The sequence below is a fragment of the Pan troglodytes genome, chromosome 10 (assembly GCF_028858775.2).
Source record: "Pan troglodytes isolate AG18354 chromosome 10, NHGRI_mPanTro3-v2.0_pri, whole genome shotgun sequence".
NCBI lineage: Eukaryota > Metazoa > Chordata > Mammalia > Primates > Hominidae > Pan > Pan troglodytes.
Window position 1 is genome coordinate 33,374,846 of NC_072408.2, and position 27,713 is coordinate 33,402,558.

The 27,713-nt window shown below is 42.9% G+C and overlaps 1 protein-coding gene, 1 non-coding gene and 1 pseudogene across 4 annotated transcripts in view; 1 reads left to right on the forward strand and 2 right to left on the reverse strand.

Annotated features, from left to right (window-relative positions):
- Positions 1–26,104, forward strand: part of PPM1H (protein phosphatase, Mg2+/Mn2+ dependent 1H) — a 290,362-nt gene extending 264,258 nt beyond the window's left edge. Inside the window, exons 9-10 of one of the 3 annotated variants that reach the window (XM_016923127.4) lie at positions 2,801–2,952; positions 19,597–20,945. In XM_016923127.4, coding sequence (XP_016778616.1) covers positions 2,801–2,952; positions 19,597–19,810 — 366 coding nt within the window. In that variant the 3' untranslated portion in view covers positions 19,811–20,945. Of the gene's footprint in view, positions 1–2,800; positions 2,953–19,596; positions 20,950–21,450 lie in introns of those variants that run through there. The other 2 variants (XM_509184.9, XM_016923128.4) reach the window with 2 other exon arrangements.
- Positions 10,908–11,340, reverse strand: LOC107967489 (large ribosomal subunit protein eL32-like; annotated as a pseudogene).
- Positions 18,815–18,918, reverse strand: LOC112205163 (small nucleolar RNA U13). The gene has a single exon (XR_002939012.3). It is a non-coding gene; the product is annotated as a small nucleolar RNA U13 (small nucleolar RNA).
- Positions 26,105–27,713: the final 1,609 nt, after the last annotated feature.

Sequence of the window (27,713 nt, forward strand, 5' to 3'; positions counted from 1 at the left end):
GTGGCACATGCCTGTAATCCCAGCTACTAGGGAGGCTGAAGCAGGAGAATTGCTTCAACCTGGGAGGCAGAGGTTGCAGTGAGCTGAGATCGTGCCATTGCACTCCAGCCTGGGCAACAAGAGCAAAACTCCATCTCAAAAAAAAAAAAAAAAAAAAAAAAAGGAATCAATCCCCTAAACACTATTTTTTTTTTAAAGACTGGGTCTCACTGTCACCCAGGCTGGAGTGTAATGGCACAGTCATGGCTCACCACAGCCTCAAAATCCTGGGTTCAAGCAATTCTCCTGCCTCAGCCTCCCAAGTAGCTGGGACGACAGGCATGCACTGCCATGCCCAGGGTCTCATTGTTTTCTTTAATTTTTGTAGAGATAGGATCTCACTATGTTGCCCAGGCTGGTCACGAACTCCTGGCCTCAAGTGATCCCCCTGCCTTGGCCTCCTATTAGCAGTGTCTCTCAAAGTTATTGTATACTGAAAGTAACAACACAGTGAACCAGTACTTGAAGCTAGGAGCCCAGGGGTGACATTTACAGTCTGTCAACAGCCCACTCTAAGGAACAGTCTCCACAGTCATCATAAAGTCCACTGAGACGTTGATTCCCTTGTGTACAAATCTGGCCCAGTAGGAATCCTCTCTGGCCTTGCTACTCAGGGCCCGATCTGTGAACCTGCAGCATTGGCATCACCTGGGAGGAAGTTGAACCACAGCTCTCAAGCCCACCCAGAACTGAATTGTAATCTGGATTTTAGCAGGATCCCTAGCTGACTTCTGTGCACATTAATATTTGAGAAGCTCTGCTCTAACACACCGAAGAACCATGGAAAATAAAGCATAGGAGGGTTGCTTGTTTCTGATACAGTGAAAATTGGACCACATTCGTCAGTGACCTGAGGACAGAATTCTGACATTTGGGACTTTCTGGTCTGCCGGAAACTGAAGCTTTCATGTTTTCTTTAATTTGGCTTAAAAGGCTGAGTGCCTTCTCCGGAACATAAGTTTAGCCTTAAGTGAGCATGCCTTTTGGAAAGAAGATGTTAAACACCAGTGCAGTATACTCCTGAGTGTTCCTCCCTTGAGCGCAGCTCATGTGCTGGGCCGTTAGCTAATTGTTACCTTCTTGTTCACAGGCCACAAAGGCCTGGCGCCTGGTGGCTGCTTTTCATTTGAGCTCATTCACCCAGGGCCCTGTGGGTAGACATTTTGTTGTGTTCTGCTGCTGGGAATAGACTGTCAGCCCACAGGACCAGCCCCATGCCAGGGCATCACTAGCCTGGACAAACCTTTCTAAAACATAGGAGGCTTGGCTTTCAAAGACCTAAACAGATTTAGTCTCTAGGCTGAGGTGATATGATTGTCTCTAGATCTGAGGTGACATAACAATGGCTGTGCGATAGGACATGTGCCCTGACCCATCGCTTTCACTCAGACTTGCGTTTAGAAAATACAGGAATGGGCTGGGCATGGTGGCTCATGCCTGTAACCCCAGCACTTTGGGAGGCTGAGGCGGGCGGATCCCTTGAAGCCAGGGGTTCCAGACCAGCTGGGACCCAGCTGGTAAAACCCCATCTCTACTAAAGATACAAAAATTAGCTGGGTGTAGTGGCATGCACCTGTAATCCCAGCTACTTGGGAGGCTGAAGCGGGAGAATCGCTTGAACCCTGGAGGCGAAGGTTGCAGTGAGCTGAGGTCACGCCACTGTACTCCAGCCTGGGCAACACAGTGAGAGACTCCGTCTCAATTAGAAAGACAGAAAATAGAGTAATAAGGGAGGCTGAAGGGGATTGATTAAGTTGACTTGCTTTTCTTCTCAGTTCATGAGATGGTATAATAGGCAGGGATTGATTCTGCCAAATTAGGAGGGAAGAACAGTGAAACCCCAAACCCCTCTCCACACCTCCCTATCCCTCCCCACCCACATTGAAGTAGGATGGACACAGAATTGTGGCCTAGCCCAAGTGAGGCTTGATTTTTATTCTTACTAGTTTTGCCTAGGCTGCCTCATTCTCTTTCCAGAGCTTAGGTGGGTGTTGAAATATCCAAGTCATTTAAGGTACTAGACATGAGGAAAGACTTAAGTCTGTCAAGACAAAGACATACTTTGGAGGTTCAGAGTGAGCATGTATCTTCTGTGAGCCTCAGTTGAGGCTCCTGAAACATGAAGGTAGTGTCAGAGCCCCATCCTTATGTGAGAGGAGTTGGCTGCTTGGGCCTCTGAGCAGGTAATGCAAGAAAGGTTTCAAGTGAGTGCATTAAATAGAATGTCTCGTTACTCCTAGACAAATACATGTAGAGCAGCTACTAAGAATCCTGAATTGGTTTTATCTCCCCCACAGACTGAGACCTCCTCTGAAGCAGAAAAATCAGATATTTAACTTTGCATTTATAGCACTTGGCACAGGGTAGGCCCTTAGTAAATGTTTGCTGAATGAATACGCAAAGGAAGACAGCAAACAAGCTCACTGCTGATCTTCTGGCTAGCATAAAATCCACTTATAAATCATCATTCTGACTATACCTCAGGCATTACATTTTCAATTAATTTCTTCTATGTCAAGTACTAAGCCCACCGCTTAGGCTCATTCACAAATGTGTATTAGGCCCCATGTGTCTATATAGCAAGTCTCCAAGGGAGACTATCCCTGACCACAAAGCTCGCTGTATAATCAAGTACCCTACAATGCATATCTGAAAACCACTAGGCTGGGCAGGAAAAGGGAAGGGGAATCAGAAGTCAATTTGTTAGGGAGAATAATGTGCTTCCAATTTCTTAAGTGGTAGTATTCTTGTTTTTTTTCAGGTAAGAATCTACGATCTTTCAAAATATGATCATGGATCAGATGATGTGCTGATCTTGGCCACTGATGGACTCTGGGACGTTTTATCAAATGAAGAAGTAGCAGAAGCAATCACTCAGTTTCTTCCTAACTGTGATCCAGATGATCCTCACAGGTTTGTGCATTTCTACAATTGTAGGGTTGTTCCTCAAGCATTCTTCCATGACATGCCTGAAATTAATAATCATGCAATTTTCATAATTCATGACTTAGAGGCTGATATGGATGGTACAGTAACCAAACTGCAGAAGGGATTACCTTTCTTGTAAGAGGTACTTTCCAGCCAGGTGTGGCGTCTCATGCCTATAATCCCAGCACTTTGGGAGGCCAAGGCGGGTGAATCATGAGGTCAGGAGTTCTAGACCAGCCTGGCCAACATGGTGAAACCCTGTCTCTACTAAAAATACAAAAATTAGCTGGGCATGGTCGTGGGCACCTGTAATCCCAGTTACTCAGGAGGCAGAGGCAGGAGAATTGCTTGAACCTGGGAGGTAGAGGTTGCAGTGAGCTGAGACTGCAGCACTGCACTCTAGCCTGGGTGACAGAGCGACCCTCTGTCAAAAAACAAAAAAAAAGAGATACTTTCTCTGCCAAATAAAAATCCCCCTTAAGTTGAACGTAGATACAAGTGGTAAAGAATTTGAGTGTTTAGGCATTTCAGCAGCATACCTTTCTCACGTTTTTACTTCCTCTAAACTATCCTCTAAAGTATAAATAATCCCATTTTTTATCCTGTGGATGAGAGTGATGGCAAATGCACCCCAGCACTGATAGTCATCCATTGGAGAATTGTTTCTTTCGAGATATATTTGGTAAGAAGAGAAAGATCCAAGTTAAGTATTTCTTACAGTCTAGCAGCAGTGTAAATAACCTAAACATCCTTAGAAGACTCTCAGAAATAAACAGAAACTACCTCTCGAGAAAGGCAGCTTTAACTAGAACACAAGTCACCATGAGTAAAAGCCAGCAGGAATAACAGAGGCATCAGAATTGGACCTGTAAATACTTCTTTATTGGATTTAGCAGTCAAAAATATAAATATTTTTAGCTGGGCATAGTGATGCATGCCTGTAGTCTCAGCTGCTTGGGAGGCTAAGGCATGAGAATCGCTTGAACCAGGGAGACAGAGGTTGCAGTGAGCCAAGATTGCGCCACTGCACTCCAACCTGGGTGACAGAGGAAGACTCGGTCTCAAAACACAAACAAAAGAAAGCCAACAAAAATATAAATATTTTAACATGCTTCAGAAATTTTTTTTTAGCCAAGCATGGTGGCTCACACCTGTAATCCCAACACTTTGGGAGATAACGCAGGAGGATCACTTGAGCCACAGGAGTTTAAGACAAGCCTGGGAAACATGGTGAAACCCCATCTTTACAAAAATTAGCTGAGCATGGTGGTGCATGCCTGTGGTTCCAACTACTCAGGAGGCTGAGGTGGGATTGCTTGAGCCCAGGAGGCAGTGGTTGCAGTGAGCCAAGATCGATCGTGCCACTGCACTCCAGCCTGGGCAGCAGAGCAAGACTCCGTCTCAAAACAAACAAAAAAATTTAAAGCATTTAAAATAGGAGTCTTACAAGAGACTAAAAAATTGACTAAACAATTTTTAAGAAAATGGAATTCTAGAGATGATAAATTTAAAAATAGGAATTAAAAATTCACTGAATTAAACAGATTAGAGCTAGTTGAAGAGAACACTGGTGAACTAGAAAATTGATCTAATAAATAATCCAGTAGATGGCTTAGACAAAGAGAAAATACAATGTGAAATGAGATTAAGAGACTAAAAAGATGGCCTAAGGTGCTCTAAAAGAATTCCAAAAGGATAAACTATAGAAGATGGGAAGAAGTTCCAGAATTTTTTGTCAATACTAAACCTAAGATTCAGAAAGCCTGACAAATCTCTGGAAGGAGAAATAAAATAGTGAAACCAAAGAACAGCCGAGTGCTGTGGCTTATCCCTGTAATCCCAGCACTTTGGGAGGTGGAGGCGGGCAGATCACTTGAGGTCAGGAGTTCAAGACCAGCCTAGCCAACATGGCGAAACTCCCATCTCTACTAAAAATACAAAAATTAGCCAGGCATGGTGGTGCATATGTGTAATTCCAGCTACTCAAGAGGCTGAGGCATGAGAATTGCTTGAACCCGGGAGGCGGAAGTTGCAGTGAGTTGAGATCATGCCACTGCACTCCAGCCTGGGTGAAAGAGTGAGACTCTGTTCCAAAAAAAAAAAAAAAAAAAGAGAAAGAAACTGAAGAACTTTAACCCCTTTGCCTTCCAAAAATATATTAAAAGCAGCCAGGAAAAAAAAAAAGAAGAAGACATTCAGACTGACAGCCAACTTTCAAAAGTAAATGGTGCCAATGGTGGGATTATATCTTCAGCTGGCTAAGGAAAATAATAACTGTCAATCTAGAAATTTTAGATGTAGCAAAACTATCAATAACAAGGATGAAGTAAACAAATTTTCAGGCAAAACATAAACTGATACATATTACCACCAACTAACCTCTTCTGAAGAAATTTTTACAGGGTATGCTCAGGTAAGAAAAGGAAATGATCCCACAGGAAATATCTGAAAAGTAAAATGGATTATTAAGCTAAGGTATTAGTAAACATGCGGTCATATTTAAATATACCTTGACTATATAAAACAGTAATAAGAATGTCTAATGTGTGGGTTAAAAATGATAGAACTAAAATATTGCATAAAAATAGCGTACAAATTGTCAAGGGAGGGGTGTTAGCTCACATGCTATGCTTCTTTTGAGAAGTTAATGGTGTTTAACTTTATGCTTTAAGTAAACAAGTTGAAATAGCTAAGAAAACTGTTAAAATAATAGAAAGGGTAACTTCTAAACTAGTAAAGGAGAGGAAACTCACATGGAATAGAAACCAAACTTCTAAACAACTTATGAATCAAAGGAAAAAATCATAATGAAAATTAGAAAGTACCTGGGCCTGAATAATAATACATATCAAAACTGTAAAGGCTGAAATTTTAGCCTTTTTTTCTAATTTAATAAACTAAGCATAGATGAAGACTCCATTCAACTCTGACCTGCCAGAAATGACTATTATCCCTCTATGCCATGAGCTAACTTTATCCAAACATCCCCCTGTGTTACAGGGAACCTCTGGCCACAAGATCCTGATTTCTGAAAACAGAGAAGAAAAGAAAGATACCCTTAACCACAGAGAAAGATATTTCTGAGTGAGGCCCTAAGGGCTGACTTGTGTTACTTGGCTAGTTCGGTCTATATTCTTTGCATGAATGTACCCATAATAATTTTTTTTTTTTTCGAGATGGAGTTTCGCTCTTGTTGCCCAGGCTGGAGTGCAATGGCGCAAATCTCAGCTCACCGCAACCTCCGCCTGCTAGGTTCAAGCAATTCTCCTGCCTCAGCCTCCCTAGTAGCTGGGATTACAGGCATGTGCCACCACGCCCAGCTAATTTTGTATTTTTAGTAGAGACGGGGTTTCTCCATGTTGGTCAGGCTGGTCTCGAGCTCCCGACCTCAGGTGATGCGCCCGTCTCAGCCTCCCAAAGTACTGGGATTACAGGCATGAGCCACTGCGCCCGGCAAGAATTCTTACAACTTAAAGGCTCTAAGGCGCCAAAGTGAAGCTGCCTACCTAAATTGATCCATAGAATCAGTACAATTATAACCATAATACCAATGGTGTTTTTATGGAGCCCAGCAGTTCTACTCTTAGGTCTGTACCCTGGAGTGGTGGTTCTGAAAAGCACGGTCCTTTGAGCTACATGGCATCAGCAGCACCTGGGAACTTGTTAGAAATGCAAATTTTGGCTGGCTTGGTGGGTCACGCCTGTAATCCTAACCCTTTGGGAGGCTGAAGCAGGAGGATCACCTGAACCTGGGAGTTCAAGACCAGCCTGGGCAACATAGTGAGACCCTGTCTCTACCTTTACATATATATTTTATAAATTTTTTTTTTAAAAGAGAATTGCAGATTTTCAGGCCCCACCTGAAATAAAAACTCCACTGGTAGGACCAACCATTTGTGTTTTAACAAACCATGCAGGTGATTCTGATGCTGCTAAAATTCAAGAACCGACTCTCCTAGAAGAACTCTTGCATCGTCGTTCATGCAAGAAGATATTCACAGAATTGTTTTTATTACGGAAACCGGAAGTAACTTGCGTGTCCAGTGGTGGGACGGGTAAACAAATATTGGGATACTTTATAGCACCTCCCCCACCCCCAAAATGAGCCAAAGCTGTGCTCATTAACAGGGAAGAATCTCAAAAACATAATGTTGAGTTTAATAAGCCATAGAGGAATACATACATTAGAATTCTATGTACATGAAGTGAAAACTGCCAATATATTGTTTAGGGATATAGACATTAAAACTATAACAAAAACCAAGAAAATTGGCCCAAAATTCAAGATAATGGTTACTTTGAGAGGAGAAGGGGCAGATACCAAGGGGAATATATGCTTGAGGCCTGTTGGGTTTCTAAGATATTTACTGATAATATTCTGTTCCTTCAAGTAGATGGCAGGTACATTGTTGTTTGTGTCATTTTTAAACTATAAATGGTATATGAGAGGCAGGGTAGTCTAGTGGTTAAGAGCCTGTAATCTATAATTACTTCCCGAGTTGAATTTTGGCTCTTCCCCTTCTAGATTTAGGATCTTGGGAAAATTTCTTAACTCTTCTCTGATTCTTTGTATGTAAAATGGAGATTCCAACAGTATTAACCTCATGCATATATATTATTAGGTGAAGTGCCTAATAGATAATAAGCACTAATAGATGTGTGTGTTGTTATTGTTCTGTCTCACATATTTCACAACAGAAATTCAGGAAACGTGAAGGTAGACCATCTGTCTCCTCCTCGAATTGTTTGATATAATTCAGCTCAGGTGTGGAGGAATTGATGGCACTATAATTAAATATTCTTTTATTTGAATTTGAATGTGTTTTTCGCCTTTCAAGTTTCATGTTATGCATCCCACTTGTTAGCAACATTCTCATGTTGATTTTTCTCTACTATGATTATTTTTATAAAGCTTTGCAAAGCCACCTGCCAGTTATGCATTAAAAGGCACTCAGCACTTTTTTTCTGTGTCTAAGCTGGCTTGGTCTTGCTTACCAGCCTTTCTCCAGAGTGATAAATCCGTACGCCAAGGAGTGGTAACCTGTGGGCAGCGTGCACATTCCAGGTCAGAGCAGGCTCCTGGGGTCCACGAGAACTGCTGCCTATGGAGGCAGGGTTCACAAGGATCTCTTTGGAACAAACAGGATGGGAAAGAAAAAATGTTTTCTGTATGCCTTTCGGGGAAGATGGCAAACCAAAGCAATAGAAAGAATCCTATATCAGATGGATGAATGAATGAAAGGGAAAATTGCAAGGGGAACACAGTTTATCAGCAAGAAATAGACTATCAGTCTGCAGATTAGACAATTATGGTTGTAAAGACAGGTGCAGTGGCATGTGCCTATAATCTGAGTGACTCCATAGGCTGAAGCAGGAAGATGGCTTAAGCTTGAGTTCAAGACCAGCCTGGACAACACAGCAAGACTTCCTCTCTAAAAATAAGGAAAAAAAAAGTGTTTTAACAGACAGAACTGGCCTAGGTGCAGTGGCCCACACCTGTAATCCCAGCATTTTGGGAAGCCAAGGCAGGCGGATCACTTGAGGCCAAGAGTTCAAGACCAGCCTGGCCAATATGGCGAAACCCCGTCTATACTAAAAATACAAAAATTAGCTGGGCATGGTGGCACCTGTAATCCCAGCTATTCGGGAGGCTGAGGCACGAGAATCTCTTGAAGCTGGGAAGTCGAGGTTGCAGTGAGCCGAGATGGTGCCACTGCACTCCAGACTGGGCAACAGAGCGAGACTCTGTCTCAAAAAATAAAAAAGAAAAGGAACTGAAGAGTCAAGGTTTTCTTCTTAACAAATAACTCCCATTCTGATTTGTTCATTTGGGAAATACCACTAAGGACCTATTTTGTGAGCCAAGGCCTGCTAGATACTCGTGAAGAACACACACCTCAGCTCTGCCCTCTTTGAGTTTACAGTCTGGAGGGATTACAGCAGCATTAACCTAAAGCAAAGGATGTCTACACTTAAACCTGAAGAATAAACAAACAGGAGCGAGGCAAGGGTCGGGGGGTTGGGGAGAAAAAACATGGCACATTCTGGGACCCAACAGTCAGTGTGGCTGACTGGTCTTGGAGGTGGGGAGCAGAATGTCAACAGATGAGGTGTGAGGGGTCAGCAGGGGCCCATGATCTCATGAGATCATGAACGTGAAAATTATTTGTGTTAAAGGAAGTCTGTGGTAACGATATGGAATTTATGTAATTTGTTCATTATGATTCACAACCAGGAAGCATTCTGCAAAATCTGATGGTGAGAAACAAGATGAGGATTGTTTTCCTACCCCTGTGTGTTCCTTTAAGTAATTACACAATATTGGGACATCAGAGAAACTTAATTTGTTTCAGACTGACAATTTAGGTCTTAGCCAAGAAACCTTTGCTCAGACCAATGTCCTAAAGCATTTCTCCAATGCTTTCTTCTAGTAGTTTCGTAGTTTCAGGTCTTATATTTAAGTCTTTAATTTGTTTTTATTATTTGATTTTTGTATATGGTGAGAGACAGGGCTCTGGTTTCTTTTTTCTGCATGTGGATATCCAATTTTCCCAGCACCATTTATTGAAGAGACTGTCCTTTCCCCAATGTATGTTCTTGGCAACTTTGTTGAACATGAGTTGGCTGTAGATGCATGGATTTACTTCCAGGTTCTCTCTCTATTCTGTCCCATTGGTCTATGTGTCTGTTTTTATGCCAGTACCATGCTATTTGGGTTAATATAGCTTTGTAGTATATTTTAAAGTCAGTCAGGAAGTGTGATGTCTCCAGCTATGTTCTTTCTGTTCAGGTTTGCTATGGCTGTTCTGGGTCTTTTGTAGTTTCATACAAATTTTAGGATTGTTTTTTCTATTTCTGTTGTCAAACTCATAATTTAGGAATATGTGAAACAGTGTTCTCTTTCATGTGTTTGCCATCTTTGTACATACCTGTGTGTAATTCGGTAGGAGGGCACCACACTCACACACCAGTTTAGGATGTCTCCTTGGGAGGCTCATGGACAAAGAGAGCTCAGTCCCAAGAGCCGGTGCCCTCCCAGCTGGGAGCTGTTCTAATCTTGTCATGCCAAATGGAAATATGAGTGGAAGTTGCCAAGTCATAATTTCTGTGATGAGGAAAGGCCCACTATAATTCCAGAGGCTCTATTAGCCCTTCTTTGGCCAGAGAGTTCCTATTTCTCCATATGTAGCCTGGGACTACACGTTTGCCTGTTTAATTTTCAGTGGAGAGTTGCTGGGTTCAAGCCTGAGGGAACTGACCAAAGGAGGTCAGCCTATTGTTGGACACAAAATGAGAAGGGAAAAGTTCTCCCCAGGGTGGGAAGCCTGAGGGAAGGGGAATGGAACAAAGCCAGTGAGAAGGGTAAGGTGCTTCTGCATCTGAGGTTTTGAGTGGGCCTGTTTTACTTTGAGTCTTACCAGGATCTCCCAGTTTTGTCTAGAAAGGAAGCAGGACAAAAAGAGGCAGGGAATGAGGCCTGAGACAGGCAAGACTAGGGGCTTTTGTCATTTGATTGTTGGGCTTTTGTTTATGTTGCCTGTAGGTTCCTTTTCTTTTTGTTTTTCTTTTACCTCCTAGTGACAGCCATTCTAAACAAATTGCCAGCATTGTCTTCCTCTGTTGACATCCTTCCCAGCAAGGAATTTAAAATAGCATCTCCCCCTCCAGAATGTGCTGTGAGGGAAGAGGTGATTAGCATAAAGATGTGTTCTGACCCTCACACCATCCTCTCAGGCAGAGATGGGAGTAAAAATGAGCCGTATGATCTTTCTGACCCTGGTGTATCTTAAGTAAGTCCTTTTGCTCTTTTGAACTGTCTCAACAAAGGAACCAGAAAATTAAAAGGCGGCTTTATGGATGAGCCAGAATATGAGTGCAGTAAGTTTTTTTGTTTTTTTTTTTTGTTTTTTTTTTTTGCAGTTTTTAGTTTTTTAGAACACAAAATGTGCACATGAGCTGTCTACCCATTTTCTTCGCTGCACAGCCTGGCATTGGGGTTGGTGACTCTGATGGCCAGCTGGGCAGCTCTTTCCACAACGGCTTTGCATTTCTTGGAGGAAACATTGTGAATGATCTCAGCACAGTAAGATTTGTTGCACGGCAGCAGCACTTCCGGCTCCTTGAGGCTGTGGATCAGGAACTTCCGGAAGCCACTGGGCAGCATGTGCTTTTTCTGTTGCTCCCATAACCAATGTTGGGCATCAAGATCTAGCCTTTGAACCTTCTATGAGCCCTGTTGTCAGTACCTCTGGGTTTCCGCCAGTTACGCTTAATTTTGACATATTGGTCAGACTGGTGCTGGATGAACTTCTTGGTTCTTTTTTTGACAATCTTGGGCTCCACAAGGAGTCTGAAGGTGGCCATGATGCCAAGGAGGAGATGGCCCCTCTTTCTTTTTTATCACAGTTTGCCCTGAATTGTAGGGAAGCTGGCAGTTCTTTTACTCTTGTGGGGTCACGAAATGAACTGTTCCTAGGAAATGCATTGCACTAACATCCTGGAGTGGGGTTGCTGCAGGTCATGGAGGTTGGGCTGCACAGTCCTCTGGTTCCTTATAATTCCAGTAAGGTTCTCTTTTAAGCCCTAAAGATCCTACATGATTTGGAGAAGGCACTCAAACCTGGAAAGGGTTTTCTGATGCAAAATATCTGCAACTGACTGTCCCCTCTGTAAGGCTGGAGGTTCAGTGGGGGGTCTCCTGGGAAGAATATTCAAAACGGAGGCAAATATGTAAACACTCAAAGAAGAAGATGCTTACCATTTTGTCAGAAAGGAATAAATTGTTAATATTACTGAAGGGGAAGGGAGTGGGCAAAGCCAAGAGGAACTAGGGCCAGGGAATAGCTAACCAAACTTGGAAATGCACATGGATTCACATTCCCAGTGCCCAGGCAAAACTGTGCAGGCTTTGCTCTAGAGCTTCATTTCCCCAAACCTGTCTGTGGAAACTTCTTTTTTACTTAAAAAATAAATAAATAAAAAATAAAATTCACCGTGTTACCCAGGCTGGTCTCAAGCAATCCTCCTGCCTCTGCCTTGGCCTTCCAAAGTGCTGGGATTGCAGGTGTGAGCCATCATGCCTGGCCCCACCTCATTTTTTTTTTTTTTTGTAACCTGGATTTAATGACCCTCTGTCTCCCTGCCATGACCCTTGAGGGGCTTTTTATGCAGTATTAAATCTGTAAGCACCAGTATACCATAAACCCTACAGAGTATGTCTCTAATGAGAGAAGCCTTCCTGATGTCCACACTTGTCAGTCTTCACATCCATGCTCTCCTTGGCTCAGATAGCTGTGTGCCTTGGAAGGAACAGATTAATCAGTGAAAGGTTAATAGTAAAACACCAACACTGACAACAGGCATTAATTCAAGTATTAAATGCTAGTTTGCATTACCCTAATATGAAATTTATTTTTGCAAAATACAAAGGTTCTTTTTATGAAACCTTTCCATGAGTTAGCTGAACTAATTTCTTGCATGCCATAAGGTTTTCAAAAACTATGCCTTAAATGCAAAAAGGAAGGGTTTCCTCCACTTTTCACCATACCAATTACTGGTTTTAAGAACAAATACATGAGTGTTTGATCTGGTGTCTGAAGACTAGATAAAATCTGCAGTTTTTCTCTCTTTTGCAATGTTTAGCACACTCAGATCTGTGGGAATTCAGAAATCAGCCTGAGGTCCTGGCTGTGGCAGCCTCTAACAGCACACAGCCAGCCACCGTCCCATCCTGTTTAGGGTGTTTATGTGGCAGAGCTGTGTGGCCCCTTAGCTGTGTGGCCACATCAGGATATTTTACAGGGCTTGCCAGGGAGGATTGAGAAGGAAATAGTCTATTATGCCCCCTCGTATTGAAATGTTACTGTTTGGAATTTGAACTAAAAACCTACCACCTAAGAAACCAGGGAACCAGGGCCAGGGTGCATAGAGGTGGATGAGGCCTGGCAGGGCGTCTCACCCTCTCTCATGGGGGTGGGGAACTCCCTCCAGTCTGCAGCTTTGTGTCTGCTGGCAGCACACAAACTCCCAATGAGCCCAGTGACAGCACTGCAGACAACAGTTGTCATTATTCTGGTGTCTCAGGGTATTCTGCCTGAGTGGAGTCCCCATAACCTGACAGGGGACAGAAGCTGGCATGAGCAGCTTCACCTGCTTCAGAACTCGGTTCCAGAGCTACACAAGGGGCATCTGTGGACCAGCTCTCAGCAGTGAATCTAAGATGTGTGCCTCCTCCCAGGATGAGTTGCCTAGTTCTGGGCACAACAAAGGCCATTTCTATTCTAAGCCACCCCTGACCCTCCACCCACCAAGACGCCACTGCCATAGACCCCTGCCAACATTCCAAAGCTGGGAGAGCTTTTCTACCTCTTAAATTTCTGAGGCCTGCTCAGAATGCAAAGGGGATTCCTCCTCCTGTTCCCATCACACTGTATTACTGCGGGTGTCAGCAGATGGAGGCTGCCTTTTATATGCAAATATTTGGAAGCCATTAATTCCCCAGTTCCTGCCACTACTCACCCTCTTATAAGACCCTGTCTGTACCATCCAAATGGCAAATTGAAGTTCCCACCCAACAAGAACTATTAAGAACTTTAAGATATGGTGATAGCCTGCAGCCTGAAATGGACTTATTTTTGACACTCTTGTGCTGATTCAGATGCTAAAGATTCAGAAAACAGACTATAAGATGTAGATGACTCATGACAAAACTCCTGGGGAGGAGAAAGGCATTTGATATCTAATAAATAAGGAACATAACTAACACTTATTGACCTCCGATTGTGTGCCAGGCACCGTGCTGAATGCTTTATGGAAAGATCACATGGCTGTTACAGGAGCCTTGGAGGTCTGCACTATTATTGAGTAAGGAAAGAGGGGCTCCAAGAGGCTAAAATCTTTTTCCAGAGCCACCCATCTGGATGGTGGGAAAGCCAGGATTGGAACCTGGGCAAGCCACGCTTACACCCAGAGCCCTTTTCTGGTCCATTAGGAGGGAAAAGAACTAAGGACAGCAACAGAATCTGCAAGGACAAGAGGACAATCAAGGATTTATGGCCTCCTTCCGCCTGACTTTAAGAGTCAGTGGTTATGAAAAGAGCTTTGGCCTTCCCATCACTCTTCAGCCCCTCTTCCTTTTTGTTTTCCATGCCTCCCCTGCTGTCCTTTCTCTGCTCCCTCCTCCCCGTCGGAGCCTGAGCCCTGTGAAGTTTGCCAAGTCTGATCCCTGCCCAGCAGCCATTGCTTTCAGCAGAGCTTTGCTGATAAATATTGAAAGCTTCAGCTAGAGAAGAAAAATGTTCTCAAAATTCAAAACATGTCTCCTGGGGAGACTCTTCATTAGGAGTGGGCATTTCAAACTCCTCCACAGTTGTCTAATGCAGCCTGGCCCAGCATTCAGTGATGCCACTAGGGCTGCTCCACACACAGCTTCCAGAAGCATCGGGCTCTGGCTGCCACACAGTCCCAGTTGGTGTGTAACAGAATCCACTACCCATTGGCTGTCTCCAGCTGTACCATATTTTTCTTGGCTGCTCTCTTGGATATTTTATGCTTATACAGTATGTTTTGACTCAAATTTTCTTCTACTACTTTCTACAGTTCTCCTTTGATGGCACCTAAATGCCCTTGTGTTCAGCCTCAATAACAAAACCAATAAAGCCTTCCTGTTTTAATACCACCTTAAGCACTTTCACTGTCACCAACCCAGGGAGCCCTGATGTAAGGTAGAAATTGGAGAATACAATGGGGGCAGGAGAAGCAGTTCTTTTCCTTCAGAGAAAGTTGTTTGTTCTTGCCCCAGTCTTGACATAAAGCAGCCTTGCAAAGGATTTCATGCATTTCATATGGCAAGGTGGCTCCGAAGATGGATGCAAATGAGCTCTGAAATGGCCACCAGCCTGGCCCAATATGGTAGCTGACACAAAAAGCCTTCTCCCAAGAGCTGGGTCCCTGGGGTTGTGTTGAGTTAATGAATCTATGAGGAAAGCTCCTGCAAGTGACTTCATCTTCCCCTAATGCTGTTGCTGAGTTTCACTGCAATGCTGGTCTCCTGTGGCATGAAGGGAATGTCAGGAAGCTGGTCCTAGAGCACTTGTACTGTCACCTATGGAGTGCAGCATCTAACAGCTCAGTTGTCCACACACACTGCTCTTGGACAAGGAGGGATAGACATGCACTGGAGAAGCCGGCGGAGAGAAGCCATGTGAAGGAATCCGAGCTCCTAGGAACAGGGTAGGAAGAACAGGTCCTAGGAATCTTCCCTAAACTTCTCCCTCAGGCGGGGCTGTCCTTACGCTTCTGAAGCACATGGGTACATGGATCAGGGCAGCTGCCTGACAAGATTGAGGTTTTATGAGGAGGAAATGGCTGGGTAGGTTTACCACACAGGAAAAGTGTGAAGTTAAACCTCATATGGTTAACAGCGGCGAATCCATACAGGTCTGCAGCAACTCAGTTCTTGCTGCCTTGGAGGAAAGAATTCAGCCCAGGGACAAAAGGCAGAGTGAGAGACCGAGGCAAGTTTTAGAGGAGGAACGAAGGGAAGTGAAGTACATTTGGAAGAGGACCAAGCGGCCAACTTGAGAGATCCAAGTGCCTTGTCCGGCCTTGACTTGGGGTTTTATACATTGGCATGATTTGCGTTTCTTCTCCCCTGATTCTTCCCTTGGGGTGGGCTGTCTGCATGCACAGTGGCCTGCCAACAGTTGGGAGGGGCTGCATATGCAGTGTGCTTACTGAAGTACGCATGCTCATTTGTTTTTCCCTTATCTGTTGAGTGTTTCTGGAGGAAGGCCATATGATAGTTAAACTCAGCCATTTTGCCTCCTAGTGCATGTGCCCACTCGCCTATCTCCTGAGACCTTATCAGGAAGCTGATCACCTGCTTCAGGTGTTGCTTTCTTTTTTTTTTTTTTTTGAGAAAGAGTCTCTCTCTGTCACCCAGATTGGAGTGCAGTGGCACAGCCTCGCTTCCCAGGCTCTAGAGATCTTCCCACCTCAGCCTCCCGAGTAGCTGGGACGACAGGCATGTGCCCAGCTAATTTTTGTATTTTTTTGTAGAGACAGGATTCACCACATTGCCTAGGCTGGTGTCTAACTCCTGGGCCCAAGTTAATCCACCCGCCTTGACCTCCCAGAGCGCTAGGATTACAAGCGTAAGCCACTGCACCTGGCCAGGTGTTTTCTATTGGGAGACTGCATTTCCCTGGTGCCAGCTGTGACCAATTGTTATTTTAGAGGGTTTAACAACGGCCTGACTATCACCTGATGGTCGCCAGACATTCCTGTGGGAGGGCCCTCCCCTGTCCTGATCATGTCTACCTAACTGCCTACTCTAACAATACTACTCCTGTGGTATGGGGATCCTAAGCCAAAAAGCTGAAATGAACATGTTCTAGCACTACAGAAATCCATACTGCCCCTCAGTAAAGGCAAATTTTAAATCTCTTTGGATAACCCAGGGCACATAGTGAACAACCCCTTCTGAAGAAGCACTTATTCTTCTTCACACTCACCATGAGAAAGAATAACCAAATACAATAGAGCTTTCCCTCCGGGCCCTCAAAGAAAACCTGGGTGTAACAGAACAAGTTTAGAAGAGAGTTAAACTTGTGCAAATAGAATCATAAGGTCAGAAGAGGTCAATCTGGACAAGAACCAAAGAGAAATTCACAATGGTGAAACATTGTCATTGAAACAAAGTAATTCACTAAATGGATAGTAAACTGCTAAAGGGAGTTAGTGAATTGAAAGGTATCGCAGAGAAGTTGAAATCTGCAAGGTAAAATAAGATCTAATAAGAGTTTATGGAGAACATCTACAAAATAGAGGAGAGGCAATATCCAAAAAGTTGATGGGTGAGAATTTTTCAGAAGTTTTCAGTTTGAAAGAGTAAAACTAATTTCTTACCATGATAAGTAAAAAGCTCCTTTTTGTTATGTCTTAGTGGTACTTCATATCAGCAACAAAAACACAAAAACTTGAAAAGCTATCAATGACAAAAGCCATTTACCTATAAAGGAATGATAAAAGACAGACTTCTCAAAAAGAGTAGAAGTCAGAAGTAAGCAGAATAATGTCTTCAAACTGCTGAGGGAAAATAACAGACAATCTAGAATTGCATAACAATAAAGCTATCAGCCAAAATCAAAGGTAAAAATAAAGATTTTCTTAATCCAAAGACTAGGTGAGCTTACCACTCACAGACCATTGTTAAAAAAATTACTAAAAATGTAATTCAATGGAAGGAAATTAAATCCAGAAGCAAGGAATAGTTTCATAAAAAGCAAAGAAGTTAGTATGTTGGTTTATTTATGTAAGTGTAGATTGTAAATGATAATGATTAAGGCAGGCTCAAAAAAAGGTGAATTAAAATAATAGGCAGTAACATGGAAAATGAAAGAAAGCATTCTAAGGTCCTTTTATTTTCAGGAGGACAGAAATATGATTAACTTATATACTAAAAATTTAAGCATAACTGATGATAGAAATAACACTTCCAAACCAGTTGGGGGAGGGGAATATTAAAGCTATCCACCTGACAGAAAACAAGAAAGAAGGAAAGAAGCACATAATAAATTAAAAACACAAAGTAAGTTTTCATATGTGTGTGTATATATGACTGCAAAATATAGGTACAGGTCTACCAGTTTTTGCAATAAACAAAATTATCATCTTAGTGACTATATAGATTTTGTTTTAATTAGCCATGTGCTACTAATAAAATACACTTAAAATAATGCAAAGTTTATTAGCTGGGCATGGTGGAATATGCCTTAGTCCTAGCTACTTGGGAAGCTGAGGTGAGAGGATCACTTGACCCCAAGACTTCAGGGTTACAGTGAGCTATGATTATGCCACTGCACTCCAGCCTGGATGACAGAGCGAGGCCCTGTCTCTGAATAATAATAATGCAAAGTTTAGAAGTCCTACACTGCCCTGTGGATTTCATAATTGAACAATATCAGGGTGTGAAAGTGGCATTGAAAAACACTATGATTTCTTGCCTAAGAGACCAGGATACCATTAACTAAGGATGACAGCTGGGGATGTTCCACTTTGGAAGTAAAAAGAAATTAATGATCATTGAGTTCTTCCTAAGTCTTAGTTAGGGCCTACAAAGGAAATTAAGAAGGAGCATCAGAGAGAAGGACTTGTGCTGTGTGTCATGGAAGCCCAGTCACAGGAGAACTTGGAGTGGGTTATGGCATGGGAGCCCCAGAAAGAAAGGAGAATTCAAGAACAGAGATTTTTAAGGATAAAATAATCAGCAGTATTTGTGCTGAACACAAAGGGTTAAGCAGAATAAGTATTGAGAAGCCACCCTTGGATCAAGCTTTAAGAGGACAGATTAGTAGAGTATTGGGCCTACTGGTAAGAGACAAAGGAAGAAAATGGGAAGTGATAAATTGAGAAAGCAAGAGTGGATTTTCCCTCAGGAAGTTAAGCACCTAAGGGAAAACAGAGTGGATGGTGAAGAGAGAAGCAATCTCAAAGGAAGTTATCTTGGAATAGGAAATAACCATATTGAAGAATGAAACCTTAATTATCTACAGCCCTCAGGGAAATGAGTTTCCTGGGTAGCCATCTTTTCTAGGTGACCTAATCCTTGCTTTTTAAAAATACCAAGCTAATTTTGACCATTTAAAAAATATGCAAAGTCACTAGTAATAGCAGCATCAGGGTGGTCTCTTGTTCATCTTTCATGACTCTAATAAAGCCAGTCATTTCTCCATGACTGCAGGACCTGTTGAGGCCTGTTTGGAGCTTAAAATAGCCATAAAGAGTTGTGTTTCGAGTTCCTGTACCTGTTTTTTGACATCTTTGAGTGTCTATCTCTTTTTTTCCATGTCTCATGGGTAATGTGCTGACGTAGTAACAAGGTTTAAGGGAGGCACATTTCACACGTAAGTGTGAAAACTCAAACATCAAGCTTATGAACTACAAAAGGATTGAGTATCTTTTATTGTCAGGCGTATTTTCTCATAGCATACCATAATTTTCTATGTCTAGTCAGCTCATACCTGGGTTAAGGTGTGTTCAGGCCTGATAGGCAAATAAACTTAGCCAGGTTTCTGAACCTAAAAAGCTCAGGTGCAGACTGATCAATCACCAGGATAATAAACATCACTCTGGTGTGGCTGGTGGCCTTTCCCCATGTGTTTATGTCTCATATACAATTTAATATAAAACTAAGAGTAAGCTGGGGTGATATGGTTTGGCTCTGTGTCCCCACCCAAATCTCATGTCGAATTGTAATCCCTACATGTCAGGAGAGGGACCTGGTGGGAGGCGATTAGATCATGGGGACAGAGTTCCCCCATGCTGTTCTTATGATAGTGAGTGAGTGAGTTCTTACGAGATCTGATGGTTTAAAAGTGTGGCATTTCCCCCCTTCACTCACTGTCTCCTGCTGCCATGTAAGACATGCCTCGCTTCACCTTCACCATCCGGCATGATTTTAAGTTTCCTAAGGCTTTCCCAGCCATACGGAACTGTGAGACAATTAAACCTCTTTTGCTTATAAATTACCCAGTCTCAGGTAGTTCTTTATAGCAGTGTGAGAATGAGGTGAGCAGCTGAGAGGCTTTTCTGACTATAGTGTATGAGCTGCAATATGTCGATTTTCAGATATTTACTTAGCTCTTCAGCCAAAGATCTCTTTGGAGGCCTTTATTTCCTGATCTCAAGAGGAGGAGAGCCTCAGGACGAACTGTTTGCATCTTCCCTCAAGAATAACTTAAAGATTTCTGCCTCAAAGATGATAATTCTCTCAATACAGATAGAAAAAATTATTCACCTACTACCCCATCTTCTAGAAGGAAAGGTATTTATTTTGTATTGACTATAATATCCTTTCTGCTGTAGTGTATGTTACACTTCTGTCTGCTATCTGGGCTGTACAAATAGACTTGATCCTCAAAGACTGAACAACTTGGAATCTTCACAATCCTGGGATCATTTGTTAGAGCACTTGTTCTTAAATAATGTAACAATGACGCAGTTCTCAACATGAAAGTCTGTGAATTTTAGCAAAAGAAATGGAGAGGCTTCTGGGGTTCTGAATTCCATAACTCACAGCTCTGAAGGCGAGACTACTGAAACATTCCAAGTAGAGAAAGGTCACTAGCAGTATCAGGGTGGTCCCTTGTAAAAGGCCCACAGGCTGGCTTCCAAGAGGACTTATACGGTGACATTTATTATCTTGATGATTTACCAGTCTGGCTCTTAGCTTTTCAGGTTCAGAAACTGATTTAATCAAGATACAGAAAAGAGATTCATTATCAGAGTTGGTCTCACCTTAACCAAGCTCACAAGATTGATCTGTAAACCAAAATGCCACTTGACATTTAAGCAGAGAAATATAACTGATGGATATTCTTAAAGTAAAAATGACTAGCTCATTCTTTCCTGCAGGCAGGCCTACACAGGGAGGCAGATCATAATCAGGAGGTTCTTTGGTGAACACGAAAGCAGAATAAAGCTGAATCATATGCTTAATGGTATAGACTAAGAAAATAGTCCATCCCACACCAAATATGACCCTGCCAGTGGAACTAAGTTCCTTTGAAGGCTGTCAACTATGACTCCCTCTGCTCTGGTCAGTGTTTGGATAGACACCTGCCAATGTTTTGTCTCAATTTTTTATGCCTCAGGGCTAACCCAGGCCCATACCCACCCAAATCACTTCCCAAGTTAGTCTTTCTCCTAGATGTTAATACTTTCCATCAGCTTACAGTGTCATTCTTTCTCCTTAAGCTTACAGTTTAAATCTCAGCAATCTTATTTTCAAATTCTTAAGGGATCCCTTGCTGAACTTACATTGGTCAAGAGGAGAGGGTGACGCTGACAAGTAAGCAGCTCACTCACACCAAGGCTTATCAGTCATTTACAAAAAAAAAAAATTAAATAAATTTAAAAAAAAACAAAAAACGTCACATTCTTGCTATATGCTTATGCCAGGTTGTATTATTTTTAACATTTTTCCTTAACTCACTTTTTAAAAAAATTTATTTTAAATGATTTTTACCATAAATAGAAAATGACTATTCTTTGTCACAAAAGCAATATAACTCTAAAACTAAATATATTGAAAACAAAAGTTCTGATTTTTCCCATGTACTTTTTAAGCTAGATACCATTTGTCATGGAAAGCTCTGAGCTTGAGCAGCTCTTTGAGCTATACTAGCAGCAAACTGAGACTCCCCTCAATGTAATCAAAAACATCAAAAGAGGACTGAGCAGGTGAATAATGTAAGACATTATCTAATGTATTTAGTGCCTTATCCCACTACCATGTAAACAATAATCTCACATTAGGTGTCCTACATTTTGGGAAAAGATGACCTTGTCTTTTTCGTATTGTAAGTGTATTTGAAACTTATTTATACAACTGTAGTGATGCCTCCCCCTTCCCAGCCTCACTTGACCCTGGCTTCTGTCTGATGCTCTACTGACTGTCTCGTTCCTGCTTCTCCTGCGTAGGTACACACTGGCAGCTCAGGACCTGGTGATGCGTGCCCGGGGTGTGCTGAAGGACAGAGGATGGCGGATATCTAATGACCGACTGGGCTCAGGAGACGACATTTCTGTATATGTCATTCCTTTAATACATGGAAACAAGCTGTCATGAAAATGGCCCAGGGGATTGGGAGGACAGAGGGGAAGAAAGCTGGGATGCCTCTTGGCAGGACGGAACTGGGAAGTGCCCCAGCTGAGTTCCAAGTGATGCAGTCTCTTCCCAGCCCAAGCGGGGAGTTCATGGCCAAAAGACTATGCTTCAAGATGACCCTTTGGTTTCCATTTCTTCTTTAGTAACAGGTCAACTCAACAAGAGCAAAACACAAAGGCTGCTACCAAGTGTTGTTGTATTTCAGTTCCTTTCATAGGCCTCCGAGGTGGCCATTGACTATTTGGGGTATATATGTCATATTTATTTTATCTAGAGTAGCTGGGGCAGCCATTTTCAGGTGTAAATGGCAGAGGACTCTTCAGCCTGTCAAGCTGCCAGCTTATCTACGGGTTAAAAAGTGCTGCATTGGAAAGTAGGGGGTCATGCCTCAAAATGTAAGTGCCCACCTTCTAGGAAGCCTGAGGTTTATTTCAGGGATTGCCGTCTGCCCCCCGCCCCCCTTCTCTTTTTTTCCTCTCTGTTTCTATTCTTTTATGGCAGTGGTGGAGTGAGGCAGGGATTTTTTGTGTGTGTGTGTGTGTGTTTTTGACATTCCTTGAATCTGTTTTTTTTTCCCCTTCCATAGAACAGGCCTGGGACTTTCCAACACCCTGCTGAGGAAGTTCTGTGTCCAAGTCCCACCCAGGCTGGGTTGTCCCCACCTCCTCCAGCCCACACAGCCCAGGCAGCATCCGGGCCAGTGCCCTGCATGACAGAGGGTCTTTGTTGTGTAATGTTTGTTCCCAAGTTGCATTTTCTAACCGAATCAGTGTGTTTTCATGAAACTATGAGTGTTTCTGTGGACAAGCAGTTCCTCTGTTGTCTTCAGTGGTCTTCCTGTGTGGCTCAAGGGTTCTCTGTGAGAGTCTGGATTTTCATTTCTGGAATGGCTGGCCCCATCCCACTTTTCTGTATCATGGGGACACATATAAAGCAGTGTTTAATAGAGCAGTTTAAGAAGTTGCTTGCATCTGTTGGTTCACCATGGCTCATCTGGGGACCATTTTGGATTCATGTTTCATGGCTTGTGACTGTCCCCAAGCCCACTCCAAACAAAGTGTAAGGATCAGAGTTCTGTCAAGGAGCAGCAGTTCTGCTCTCCCCATCATCTTTGTGCAAGGCCCCTCGGGGGGCACTTTAATAAAAGAATTTGAAATGGGTTGACTGGCCATTCTCATGCTGTGCTCCCTGTCTCTTTAAAGAATCATGTCCCAGCTCCTCAAGGTCCCTCTATGGTTCCACATCTGAGTGTTCGCCACAAGAGCAGCAGCAGCAGGCACAGTGCATGCCATATCTACCTGCTGCTTCTCTGCTGGGAGGAATGGCCAAGTAGATTATAAAATTCACTTCTGTCTCTTAGGCAGACTTGTACGGCCACAAAATTACCTAGTCTTCTTCCTGCTGAGCTAATGAGGTATTGCCACCATTTTGACAACTTTGAGTAATTAAAACACTCTTCTGACCCAAAAAGGAAAAAAGGTCACTGACATGACCCCCCAGAATGCTAGAGAGCTAATTCTAGTTCTCATATTTGTTTGTTTGAATTTCTTCCCAGAGGAGAGGATAGGAACCTCTCCTCCAGGGCAGTAAATCACCTGCATTTCTGGAGTTGTCGGTATTGTATTCCAAAAGGCCTGGAGCCCCTCCTGCTCAGGAAAGAACTCATTCCAGGGTGTGGAGACAGTGCCCTGTCTGGCAGGTGAAATACTGTGGGAATTCACGCCACCAGGTGTTTGTGGAAGTGTTGGCCTGGGAAGAATGGGACTTCGGCCTTGTCAGGAGTTGTCTTCATCTGACAGCACGTTTCTTCCTCCTGCAGTAGATCTTAGCTACCCCAGATATCTCTATGGAGAGAAGTTTGTGGAAAATGCTTTGCTTCGTGGCAGAGTCTGATGCTGTAGGAAAACCTTCGGGCATGTGACAGCAGTGTGGTCCACTCCCTGTTCTGCCCTGGCGCTCAGAGTCATGTGTAAGTAGGAAACCTAAGCAAGTCTTCCGTGGAGGACCCTGAGCTGCCGTCTTTGGGATCCTTCCTGTGTCCCCACCGTCTTTCATTTATTTGCTTTCCTGGGCCTCTATCTGGGCCCTACCTTGAGCTTCTCCAGTTTTATTCAAGCCACCAGAGTAAGAATTTGGGTGTAGATGTCACAACTACCTTCTACTCAATTCACCAATTCATTTACTGCTATGGCACATCTCAGGAATAACTCTAGAAACCTCTAAATCGAAATATTATAAAATCTTGAGCACTTAGTCCTGCTGGTTTTAGTTAGAAAGGCATCCAGGAATTGTTTTCCTACGCCCCCTTGAGTGGAAAGATCTTAGTTAGAAGATAAAGTCAAGTTTGTGTTTAGGGGATGGGAGGAAGACTATAAATAAGATGAAGAAATCAAAAGTAGGAAACATGATGTAAACGAAGCATGGCAGATCTGTCCAGCACTGATATTGCTCTATAAATTGAGCTTACTCAGTTTTGGCCTTATTTTTTTACCCAGGCCCCATGTCACCCAGTCCTAAAACAGTAACCGTGTCTACATAACGGGTTGGCCCCTGGTGCATCCCTGGAAAAGTCAAAGGACGCACACTTCGAAATTCTGCAGAACGTATTTATACATGGTTCTGAAATCTTGCGTATCTGACTTATAGCCAAATCTGCTTGCTCGAATAGCCTCAGAGGAAGTCTTGTTTAATAAAAACCTTTTGATTTCCTAGTCAAGTCTTTATGGTTGTCTTGAGGGGTGTGTGGCTACTTTAATGAAAGGCTTTCCTGCTCTAAATCTCTTTGCTGGGCTGGGCCTCTTCAGACTATCTGGTGAAACTCCTTTCCTTAGAACAAACTCAGTCCATCCATGCTCTGTGGCATTTTGCTAGATGATAACCAAAGCCTTATTCCTGTAGCCAGTGTCAGCAGTCAGAGAGGTGGAGGGTGTGTTCTGCTGTGGTTATGCATACCTATCTGCTGTTCTTGAGGTGTAAAAGGAAAGGTGAAAATCGGGCCAGGCCAAGTACTCAGCTGTCTTAATAGGACGAAGCCTTAAGCAGTGGAAATTTCAGTTATTTTCCACAGTATTCCATTTTGGAGGATTTGGGGTGTTTACTTTTTAAATTCTTGAACAACTTAACCTCCATGAGGCTTTGTGAAGTCAGCTGTGACCACCCTCCTCTTACTGTGTTCTCAGTATTCATTCACTTCCAGGGAAGAAATGACAGCCACAGGGAGATGGTGGTGGGCAAGAATGAGAGTCCCAGGATCCAGATTTAGCCTCAGATCTTCCCCATTCAGGCAGGGTTTTCCATTTAACAAGAGCACTAGTATGAAAACATTAGGGACAAATCTCCCATGTCTTTGAAATTCTGATTCTCCTCTTGAGATCCCCTTCCTCACCTGCCAATCAACTTTATAAGGCCACAAGTGGTCACTGGTTTTCCTTCCACAGGTTTGAGGTTCTCAGCTTTCCTTAAGCGACCCAGCAGCTCCGCTGTTTTCAGAGTGAATATGTTAAGCTTTGATGAGATTCTATTTTCAGTAAGTTAGTGCTTCTGGGACACTTGGAGAAAGCTGTGAGAGTCATTGTCTATGCAAAGAACAACCAAGCTGATCCTAAAAGTGATCCAATCTAAGAAAATGGTAAAACAAGCTCTGGCCACAGCACAGAATTTTATGTGAGGAACTCAGATTTTTGAAGACTTAACAATTGCAGAGAAAGGTTGCAGCCTGCGCACCATAGCCCACCTCTCTGAGCAGACTTTGGTTTTGTGTGGTGACGTGGCACATGTTTGTACACTGGGATTTTTCAAAGGACGCTACGCGAGCAGCCTGACTTGCCTCTTCTGTGAGCACTGTGGCTTTTGTCAGATGGAGTGCCGGTCTGCAGAGGACTGCTCTTTCGAATCCACAGTGTTATCTGTGTAAATAGCTTTAATTTTTCTTCTGTGTCTTAGGTGAAGTTTTGTTCATGTAGCAACCAGGTAGACAGTGACCAAATAAGGCTGTAAATGTGCTATAGTTTTCTACTGTGATGTACTTGAAGGAGAACCTGTGTCCTCTACTTTTCTGATCTCCCACAAGTATTTTGTGTTTGTTTCCTGAGTCCTGAGGTTATTATTTTACTCCTGTTTTGCCCCCAGTTTTCTTTGTTTTTTTTCTGGAGACCCAGGGAGGCCCATGGTGGAGATCATTTGTAAGGAATGGATCATGGTCTGGGTTTCCAAAACTACCCTAGTACAGTGAATGAGAGAAATCTGCCTGGAAATTGTTTCAGAACCATGTACCTTTATGCTTTGTGATTGTGAAACATTAACTTTTTTGTAACCCCAAAATGAAAACTGTTTAGTAAAGGGGATCTATTTTGTGTGTTTTGAAACTTAGGTGCAATGTCCCCTGGAAAAAGCTAAAGAAATGTATATGTTCAATGACATTTTAAAATAAAATATTATATATATGTATATACGACATATTCAGCAAAACTTTTTTCTGTCTTTTCTATGAATTCACTGTGAAGTTTCTTTATATCAGGTAATGGTCTGTCTGGTTTCTTTATATCAGGTAATGATAATGATACAAAGAGTATCATGGCTCAATGTGAGATTATCAACTGTGAACACAGACTCGAAATCCAGAGGGAATGGATGCCAACACTATAAGCCTTCACAGGAATAACAGTAAAGGCTAATACATTTCAACTATGCCTCTAGAGGAACTACCATGGATACCATTAGTAAACACATGAATAATTCAGAGAAAAGAATTACTCCCAAGAGGTATTCTTAAGTGAGAGGGCTAGAGCCTAATCTTGGTGAAGACAGTAAGAATCCAGACTTCCCTTCATTGCTTAAGCATTTTAAGTATGTACTTACAAAGGGTTAGTAAAATGTACCATCTTATAGAGAAAAGTTACTGTGACAGGTGGGATAAGGCATCAGAGCATGCTAATTCTGCTTAGTTCTAAAATCCAGGAAGTTAAAAGTAATCTATAAAATACCAACAAAATATTTTAAATGACCAGGCATGGTGGCTCATGCCTGTAATCCCAGCACTTTGGGAGGCCAAGCGGGGAGGATTGCTTGAGCCCAAGCGTTCAAGACCAGCATGGGCAACATACCAAGACCCCATCTCTATAAAAATTAGCCAGGTGTGGTGGTGACTATAGCTGTGCCTATAGTCCCAGCTACTCAGGAGGCTGAAGTGGAAGGATCACTTGCACCTAGGTTGGGGCTGCAGTGAGCTGTGATTGTGCCACTACACTCCAGCCTGGGGGACAGAGGGAGACCCTGTCTCAAAAAAAAAAAAAAAAAAAGAAGAAAAAGAAAAAACTATTTTGAATGATCCACGGTCTTGATTCACAAAAGCAAGCTAAAAGTGGAAGCTTGGGAAGAACAGAATGGAAGACAGTCATATTAGAATGCTATTATTGTGAAACATCCTCAGCTCTGTTCACCTTCACTTGTACCCTAATGCTGATGCTGCCTCCTTCTCCCCAACTCAGTAGTGGAAAACAATGGAAAAAATCCATCCTTGGATTAGATACCAGGAGATTGGGACATTTCTTCTCCATGGAAGATGGAGGAGTCTTCTAACATTCTGTCATGATTAGCTCTTGAAAGGTGTGGCAGTTGTCTCCCAAAATGGCTGCCAACAATGCTTCCTATGTCTGTATGCAAGTGTTCCTTTTCCCATCAAGAGGTGGAGTTTGTTTCCCCACCCCTTGAGTCTGGTCTGGCTTGTGACTTGCTTTAATAAAATGCAGAAGTGACATTCTGAGACTTCTGAGCTGAGATCTCTGGAGGTCTCCTAGCACCTGCTTTTTCACTCTTGGAAGCCAGTCACCCTGTAAATGTCAGACTAGATTAGTGAGTGAGTAGAGGCCACGTGGGAGAGAACCACAGTGCCCAGACATTGGGAGTGAGGCCCCAAATGAGTCCCTCCAGGTGATAACATAAGGAGAGAAAGGCCTAGCCAGCTCTCAGCTATTTGGGTCATTCCGCTTGAGGCCACAAACATTATAGAGCAGAGAACCATCCCCACTTAGCCCTGCTCAAATTCCTGGCCCACAGATCCATGAACAAATAATAAGGT